Source organism: Strongylocentrotus purpuratus, unplaced genomic scaffold (assembly GCF_000002235.5).
Source record: "Strongylocentrotus purpuratus isolate Spur 01 unplaced genomic scaffold, Spur_5.0 spur5_contig_837, whole genome shotgun sequence".
In the NCBI taxonomy this organism is placed as follows: Eukaryota; Metazoa; Echinodermata; class Echinoidea; order Camarodonta; family Strongylocentrotidae; genus Strongylocentrotus; species Strongylocentrotus purpuratus.
Genome location: NW_022145543.1, coordinates 397601 through 407180, shown reverse-complemented (window position 1 = coordinate 407180; position 9580 = coordinate 397601). Strand labels below are relative to the sequence as shown.

General features: G+C 36.7%; 1 protein-coding gene and 1 long non-coding RNA gene across 2 annotated transcripts; both read left to right on the top strand.

Annotated features, from left to right (window-relative positions):
* Positions 1 to 2587: 2587 nt before the first annotated feature.
* On the top strand, positions 2588 to 6649 carry LOC115918660 (E3 ubiquitin-protein ligase PDZRN3-like). Its single transcript, XM_030986217.1, has 3 exons — positions 2588 to 3825; positions 5934 to 5939; positions 6476 to 6649. Exons 1-3 carry the CDS (start codon positions 2722 to 2724, stop codon positions 6515 to 6517), a joined length of 1152 nt encoding a protein of 383 aa, XP_030842077.1. The 5' UTR covers positions 2588 to 2721; the 3' UTR covers positions 6518 to 6649.
* A 1-nt stretch (position 6650) lies between these two features.
* On the top strand, positions 6651 to 9289 carry LOC105438290. Its single transcript, XR_970907.2, has 3 exons — positions 6651 to 7002; positions 7561 to 7563; positions 8027 to 9289. It is a non-coding gene; the product is annotated as an uncharacterized LOC105438290 (long non-coding RNA).
* The last annotated feature ends 291 nt before the right edge of the window (positions 9290 to 9580 follow it).

Genomic DNA, 9580 nt, shown 5'->3' with positions numbered 1-9580 from the left:
GCAATTCTTTCGAATGTTTTTCATTTTTTAAAGGAAGTGTTATTGAAAGTATATGATTTCTTAAGAAATACTTATAGGGCTTTGACGGAAAGTCTATTTCATTCAATCTTATGGACTGTCTCGATAACTAGGAAAGTCAAAATGATAAATAGGCCTACTTTTACATAATAATGTTTTAAGGTATTCACGTGTTTCGGCATGTGGAGCATATATATATTTTGAAATAACTACGTTATTAAAAACAGGAATTCATCTCTTTAAACATATAATACAGTTACCCTTTTGTCCTTAAATTTTACACAATGCTCTCAGTCAAAAAATGAAAAGAGGCAATATCTCTGTACGCACAGGAAACAGATATTTGTCTTAAATTTAACACGTTTTCCACATTAGATAGTGCAAAATTACCTTTAACAAATATGAGTTCCCGTTATCTGTCTATCTATGTTGTATATACATTTAAAATCATTTAAAGAATTCAATTTACATGGGATATGACTGAAGTGTTATACAAATTAGATATACATGCAATTTAGAATTACATATATTTTGTCCGATAAGGTTTACTGAAATTCTTGAAAAATACTATTTATTATAACATACATATTTTGTATGAGCCCATGAAAGGCCGATATAATAATTAATATGTATCTAATGGCATGGACCAAAGTCTTTTTAAGCTTGCATTCCACATTCACTGGCTAAAAATCCTTGGAGGCAATGATTAAAACAGAATCATGTATCAAGTCTTAATGACTATCTATATCCAATCTTCCTTAGGTAAATCGGTATAACGGAAATTTGTAGGTAAACAAGGAAAGTTGAATATTTACATTAAGTTCGCGTCTGGCAAAAAACAAACACTGCCTTCTTTTTGAGATTTCAAGAGCAATTTGTATAGACATTCGTAGGCTTGGACTACGCAAAGAAGCCCTAACGACGAGACCATTGTTAAGCCATAAGTGATAAGTAACCGTGTAATCCCGACTGGTGTCTTCTAGTGACGATCATGTACAGGGTGTCTAGAAACAAATAGAAGAGTTGTCATAAAAACACGATCGACTCAATGGAAATTGTATTAACCTTTTGTATATATCCTATACAAAAATACGCCACTGTATACAATGTCGCTCATTTTCTATTGAAATTTCCCTAGGCTGAATTTGTACAGTATTTGCGAACGCGATTTTGGGCCTATATAGAAACAGTGGCGTAGCGTTGATTGAGGGGCACCTGTGTCATGGGAGGGGGCAGCGGTCTTACTAGTTGAATGAATTTGAGAGAGCAATACCATCGAGTCGAATAAGCTTTTCATGTCCCCTCCCCCTACTCCACTCCCCCCTCACTCTACTCATTTTTCTTTTTCATTCACCCTCTTCCAAACCTTACATGACCATACTGGGAATCTTACTTGACCATGTATTACAGCCTTTACGGGTAATTCGCAACAAATGTTTTCATGTATCGATCACAAATTACAAGCAGAGATTCCCTTAAAAATGTTCACAATAGGGTAAAGGAGGGGGAGGAGAGAAACCATACATGCGTGGTTAATCTTCCAATACCATTGAGCAATTGTCAAGATGGATGAACAAAAATAAATCAAAGAAAAGAAGTGCATACCTACGATTATCTGCATGCTACTATAGAATAGTAACCATTGGCAATTGCAGACGCATTTTATCAAAACCGGGCTTCTTGTGAGTTGTTTGAAAATAAACCCTGTTTTGTTTAGAACAAATGTTGATATTGACGTGGCTCGGGGAGAGAGGGAGGGAGGGGGGGGGGGGGGCTCAAAAATACAATCGTGAAAAAAGGGAAGAGAGAGAAGATAAGAGAGCGCGGGTCCTTTGTTCTTTTCGGACGGGATGTATTTTTACCCAAATCAACCAAAATAACAAGGGAGTGAGAAAAAAAAAACTAATATAATCATCGTTGTAGTCTTCTCCTACCCACATCATTAGCACATGAAATAAGAAAAGACACACACACACACACAAGGATTTTTGTTTCGATATACCTGGCGGAATGCTATTAGGGAAATAGTGTAAAGTTTCTTTGGACATTTTTTAGAGTAAAATGATTATGTTGGTAATGCTGGAAGAGTTATTTTTAGATAGGTCTATACTAATATGAAGACGGAAAAGGAGAAGGATAGAAGAACTCGAACTGATTTTAGGGTGTAAGTTCCACTTTGCAATTTATTGGTTTAATTCATGAGCTATCTAACAATTCCATCTATATAGATAAGAACCGAACCAATATCAAATTGAAATCAATAATTACCTTAATACACAAGTCATACATGCTAAATGAACTGGAGTACTCACGGAGTCACAATGTTTACTTAGCTGAGAGTCTATATTTAATTAACGTCACCGCTTGTTTTCTTATTTATCATTGCAGGAGACAGAGTGTACCTTACCCGAAAAGGTAAATACTGATTGTGGAAACAGAATACACAAAGAACAGTTATCCGCGTCAAGAAGCCGATCTCAAGGAGATAACAACCAGTGTAAGGAACGTGTTAGCCTGAGATTTGAAGGGGTTGTATGCAGACACTATAATTAGTGGAGACATCTAAAAAATAAATATTTGTTTTACATTCAATTTGAATGACGAGAAAATAACACCAAAGGTGATAAAATAGGCCTACGTGAAAGATTGCATGCATGGTTACAGTTTCGCCTTGTGAACTAGTTCTTGGACAAGACACCAAGCATGGGTTTTAACATCAAGTTCGTGGTTGGTCCTGTGTCTAGGGATCTGATATGTCCCTTGTGTCGGGGAGTTCTGGTAGATCCGATGATGATGCATCCTTGTCAACACACCGTCTGTTCTTCCTGCCTCAAAGCGCTCAGACCTGTCCCTAAACTCCTGAAGTCGTGTCCATTCTGCAGGAGCCCGCTCTTTGATGAACCATCTTTGGCCCCAGGGAACCTCATCGGTCGTCTGTTGAAACTCATCGTCAAGTGCCACCGGGAATGCGGCCATCGGTGCGAACTCAGCGCCCTTCCCGATCACGTCCTCAACGAATGCAAGTTCGGGACGGTCGACTGTCTGAACAAGGTCAGAGGTTGCCATAAAGAGATGACGCGCAAGAAGCTGGACGCGCACGTCGCCGAGTGCGATTTTAGATTGGTGACCTGCGAGGGATGCAACGCGGAGATGGTGTATTCGCGGCTCCCAATGCATCAAAAGCGGCGACGCTGCGTCGAGGGAAAGCTGATGACGCAGCGCGCTCGGAGCGCGGCGACTGCCTTGAAGCAGGTACGTGAACATCAAGAACAGGTGAGAAAAGAAGCCATTACCCTCGAAGGGCAGTTGACGAGACTCCGCTCCAGCAAACTCGAGGCGAGAAGTAGACTGAGGTCGGCACCACCCCGAATATCACTTCTCTCCGAGGCCCCATCGTCCAAGTCAAGACCGAATTCATCCCGTAGTTCGATCAGTACAATATCTCTATCATCATCATCAACATCAAACAAAAGCCCGAGATCCCGTAGCCCCAAAGTTAACGTTTTCATTACTGATACAACATCATTTGATGTGATTCCTCTCGACCTTAAAAACACGACATCGACAACTTCCTCGTCATCATCTCTTTCCTCTCCTCGGCAAGCATCATCAGAACACGAACATGACCCGAACGAACCAATGGACGCTGCTTCGGAGAGTATCGGAGATCATCGGGAGTCCATTTCTTCATTAAGCGTGGTCCGTCACCAAAGCAACCGTTCAGAGAAGACGGAACAGTGCAAGAGATGTAAAAAGTCGTTCAATCCCGCCAAGAATAACGATAGGGCATGCAGGTGGCACAGAGGAGTGAGTAATGCAATTTAAAAAAAAAAAAGCTTATCTGTAATAGTTTATAGGAGGGATTAGACCGCCCTGCAAGGTTACTGGACAGGTGGTTTTCTCATCAACTCAGTTCTCAATTAACAAAAGAAAAAGAGGATTATGGGGGACCAGTGGTCACCGATTAGGCATTGTTTTCTATATAGAGGGAGCAAGAGCTACAAGTAGGACAGTGTATGTTGTGCATAATCAACGAAGGTTTAAGCAATTTTCAAGTTATGACCAATCTATCTGCAAATTTTGCCCCATAGACTACCCCTTCTTGCACTGCCTTTGGCATTGTTATAATGTAGTTATTAGGAACACAGGGGGTCACTCCCAACAAGACTGGCTACGCACCCGCGTCCAGAAAAAGCGTCGAAAGGGTGTCTTTTTTTTTTTTAGCTATACGGCGGCGTCGACGTTTTCTTTAAAAAGGGGTAGTTTTCAAGCACTGATCGCACACAAACCAAAAAGGGGTCCCTTTTCAAGTTCACAGGTTTCGACGTTTTCTTTAAATAAAAAAGGGTCCGACAGAGGTTGATGGATACGGGTGGGTATAGCATTTGTGTATGAGAGTGACCCCCTGGGATTAGGAACTCCTAGTACGTGTTGTACCCATTGCTATATTTGTAATGATCAAACTTCACCCTATAAAAGGACTCACTGTGCGAAATAGTAATAATAATAATAATAATAATAATTATGATAATTGTAATGATAATAATTATAATAATAATAATAATAATAATAATAATAATAATAATAATAATGATAATTGTAATTTCTATAATAATAATACAAATAACAATACTACTACTACTACTACTACTACTACTACTACTACTACTACTACTACTACTACTATTATTACTACTACTACTACTACTAGTACTACTACTACTACTACTACTACTACTACCACTACTACTAAAAATTGCAGTCATCATGAACTTAATAACGGCTGTGGATCTCACCTAATTCTTGTATTTCTTTTTTCCCTGGTTTTTATGCTCAAACTTTGAATTTGATAGCAAATCGTAATTTCAGTTTCGTTCTTTCTATTTCCTCCACCCGCTCACTTTGGCCACCGCCTGTTTCTTCTCGACAATCAAAACATATAGCCGGTAAGTCAATCCTATTCAATTCTTAAATTCAATTTTTTTTTTACTCAATCCAAATTCACAAGAATACGTGAAAATTTGTTTTGGCCACACATTATAAATAGAACAACCATCAAAATAAAAGATAGACAACATAGAAATATTGTTATATTCAAGTACGTTACACAATAAGGGGGGGGGGGGGGGGGGGGGGTACTCGCCTAATACAGTATACGGGGATGTGCCGCTCTAATTGGTTACTTTTTTGCCAAAAAATCCCTTAACATGGGGACGGGTATGATTTTGGGCTGCAAAATCCTTATGAGTGTCCCCACTTTTCAGATCTTAAACTAAAACACGGGTTACTATATGATCAGGATAATAATCTCGCTAAAGTGAAAATTCCAGATGCAAAACCCGCAAAAATAATTGAAATCATTTCGTTTTTTCATCCGAAATCCTTGCCGATGGTCGCAAAACCTTAAACATGGTTTGCGTGTTGAATGGAAGTTCCTAATAATAGTTATCATTTTCTGCCCAAAGATTAGACGCTTCAGCCGCACACCCCCGTCCAAACCAATCTCAATCACCCCCCCCCCCCCCCGTGGATTTTCTCCAACAAAAACTATTGGAAAAAGGAGAGACCATGATAAGCATAAGATAAAATATAATAAGAGATTGATAGACACCCACACACACACGCGCACACATATTATTGGTATTCTTTTAGATGTGATTTTTTTTATAAACTTGAATTATAAACTCCATAGTAAGGGTTTTAAAGGATCATGAAATTAATATAGTCTTCAAATTGGCGCTTTTCACATAGTCAATGTTCTCTAATATAATATTATGTAGTTTTTTTTACCTATTCTTTCGCTTTCGTATTGCTTAAACTTCTCCCTAATTATTTTTTTTCACGCTTCTTTGACCCCCTGTTTACATCAAACCTGTCTCCGTCGACGCTTGCTTGTTTTTCTACATCACATTGAGCAGATCGTAAGTATTGATTAAATCACTTGTTTGTCTTCCCATTAGACCTTAGATGATGGCCCGGATTTTTAAATTAGCCTTCGGAGTCTTTTATCGACCCAAATTCCTCAAATTGACAACATCTTAGATTTGTGTCACCTGATTAAAGTCTCATTCAAATGTCATCTCATGTCATCCCCCTTTTGTTTTCTTCTTATAAAAGAAGCTTGTTGCGACTCCTCTGCCATTATCATTATGTTAACGTTTCTTTTGAAGTATATGATTTGATTAATGACCATTCTTTTGTGTGTTTTAAGTCAGCCTCATCATAAATTTAACTTGTGATTTTGCCATAATTGCGTATTGACTACTGCACAAACATCCACTATTTTGCCTTACGGTTTTCGCTTAAAAAGGATAGAGCTTTTGGAATGAACTCTTGAATAAAATAAAATAAATTCGTTGAATTTTAAAAGATGAACAATCCACGCACCTGGGTTCAAATGAATTCAACTCTGCCTCTTTTTTCCTCTTTGTCCTTATTCGACTTTTCGTGGATTCAGGTGAACTTATTTGTGAGTATCATGGTTTATTTCACTTTATAATAATCCGTTTTATATCTATGAGCAAGATTGCCAGAAAGGAAAGACGAAGAAAGAAAGATTGAATGAAAGAAAAAATGAATAGATCTTTAAAATGTACATATATCAAGATCAAGACAGCAGTGCAACTGTGCAAGCAAGCATTTTTTTCTTCAATTTGTAAATTATGAAGACAATATTGATCATTTCAGCACAGTTTGGATTTCATGGATATAGCCATATGTGATAAGTTGTACTGTTTTTTTAACAAGCTGTTTTGAATTTCCCAATTTTAGGTCACCAAAGAATGAATATCCCTTCAAAGCGAAATCAAAAATATTTTGATAATGTAAAAAATGCGACGTCATAAATATAGTGAATATTGTTCCATTTTGAGCAAACTTGGGATCTCTTGAGTATGATCGTAAACATTATGTAATCAACATTGCCTTCATTGATTATTGTTTGTTTTCCTTTTCTTTGGTCTATTCTACGGATGGATGCAGGGGGTAAGTAAAGACGCTGCAAGACAATCAATATACATAGATGTGATTTTCATGAACTATAAAGTTCCAGTTTCAAACACAAACCGACTCGTTTATTCTACCCGTTTCGAATCGTTATGAAAAATATTGTGTGGTTATAGACACTTTAAGAAGAGATATTACTTTAATATTATTGCTTATTTAGATACGTTTTGATGAATTTGATGAATTGAAAAGCTAACTCAAATGAGCATTATTTAATTAAACATGAGTTGTTCTATTAACTGTCAGGATAGGGTAATGACAATATAAATATGAAATGGTGAGTCTATATGACTGTGTACATTTTTGTAGCAAAATACATTTAAATATACTATAATGGTTAGGTACGAAACATTTATTTCCAAATGGATAGTGTAAAATTTTCATGAAAAAGATAGCACAATTATTTTCTCAATTTGGTATAAAGTGGCTAGTGATCGATCACTTTTCATTTCAGGTAACAATCTTTTTCGCTAACTTAACAAAAATTCATTTTCTTTCTTTCTTCATATTCTCTGGATTCAATAACCTCTCGAATAGGGGGTGAGTACTTCTAACACACATTCCTTACATTAATGTAGATCATGCATTTAAACGTTTACAAAAAAAATATATATATCAAAGGTCAGAGATTTTTACAATGTTTTTTATCCTTCATTTTATCAAAAGAATTTAGCAATAACACATAGAATGCAGAGAGAGAGAGAGAGAGAGAGAAGAGAGAGAGAGAGAGAGAGAGAGAGAGAGAGAGAAGAGAGAGAGAGAGAGAGAGAGAGAGAGAGAGAGAGAGAGGGGGGGGGGGGGCTACGAGAAAGAGAATTGCAACGAAAATCAGATCATGACCCCCTTTACAATTGCCGGGATAATAATTGCCTGAATATTGGAATTCATAATTCTCGTGAAGGAGGTATAGGGGGAGGGATTACCGTCTCGTTAATGCCTACAATCACTGTAGTGACAATAAATGAATATGAAATAAAAATATCTGGTTTTTCTCTTTTGGCAGACGTGCATGATATGCGGACAGCTGAATTTCAAGAGAGGGTGCGTCACAGGATATCATCTTATTTCATCATAGAGTCCGGAGAATCTTCGATTTGGATGCATATGAACACAATATTGGTATAAGGGCGTGGCGACAGAAGCGTAAGAGGAGTGTGACATCCACATTCCAAATTTCATCAGCAAACATCAATTTAGCCAGCCTTCAGCAATAATATTATTTTAAACGGTCCAAAAATTAATGTTCTACAAGCTTAGTCAGCAAATTTGGTCCACCTAACGTGGCAGAAGTGGGTATTTTTGTTGTTGTTGTTAACTTCTCTATGATGAAATTGCCTGTATTTCAGCCTTGTTGAAAACAATGTCAAAATGCTATTTTCTGTAGGATTTGAATGATGAAATCAGAATCTTTTGATTGGGGCGAGTGAAATACTTGCTCCATTTGGACTTTCAACCCTTTCCAACTGGTAACATAGAACCCTAAATTGAGCTACACTTTGCTTAGTATAGTAGTTGAACAGCACCATATAATAATGTACTGAATATGTCCCTGAAGGCATACCGATTAAGGTGTTTAATTTACTCAGTTTCACTGGATATAGGAAACTCTTATAAAAATTGAAATTTGTCAATAATGAACATAATGCTGCATTTTGTAAGTACCTAAACATTTTCTATATTTAATCATTTATTTATTTAATTGATGTGGATTTTTAAAAACTGTGTGGTTGCTGATGTAATATGAAACGCAAGTTTGGTTTATTTATTCAATATTATAATTACAATAACTTTAAAACAATCATCTCACAAGCAATTTTATTACCTTGTTGTATTCATACAGAAATTGTCTTCAAGTTATTAAAGCCTATCGCACTAATAGCACATTTCATAAGTGATTCTAAAGAGCTATTGAACCTTGTCACTGGCCGACTCTCAGGAAATTTTCATGATGTTATGATATCAAAATTCAAATGACTAGCAAACTGACGATGTATTATGGGGCCTATTGGGTATGTGCAGTCAAATCCATCTCTAATAATCAAACCCAGTTTGAATTTCAGTCAACCAGAATTACATGACTTGCATTGATTTAGTTTTATTTTATTTTTGCACTGTGATGTCGTGATCGATCAAAAGTTGTGTGGAAGAGGCCACCCCCCCCTCCTCAAATTGGTATTGGTATAATCATTTTGAATGACAAGAGTTATGAAAACAAACCAACAACCATAAAAGATAAATATTCTTGATACATGGATTACTAATAAAATGTTTAATTTTTTGCATACATCTATCCATCATTTCAATATGAAGTATAAAAAAACAAATATGAATGCATTTCTTTTACCAAAAAACCCCACAAGTCACAACTCTAGAATGCTTTGAAAGCTAGAAGTTTACTGTTTGTAATAATGCTCTCATCCAGGTCTTCATGACTGATAAAAATCACTTAATCATCACACATAATAATAGCTGGCTGTATGCCAACAGAAAGAAGAAGAAAAAAACGTATGAATACAATAACAATTTTGTACATCATACAACTTCTGCAGACATAGCC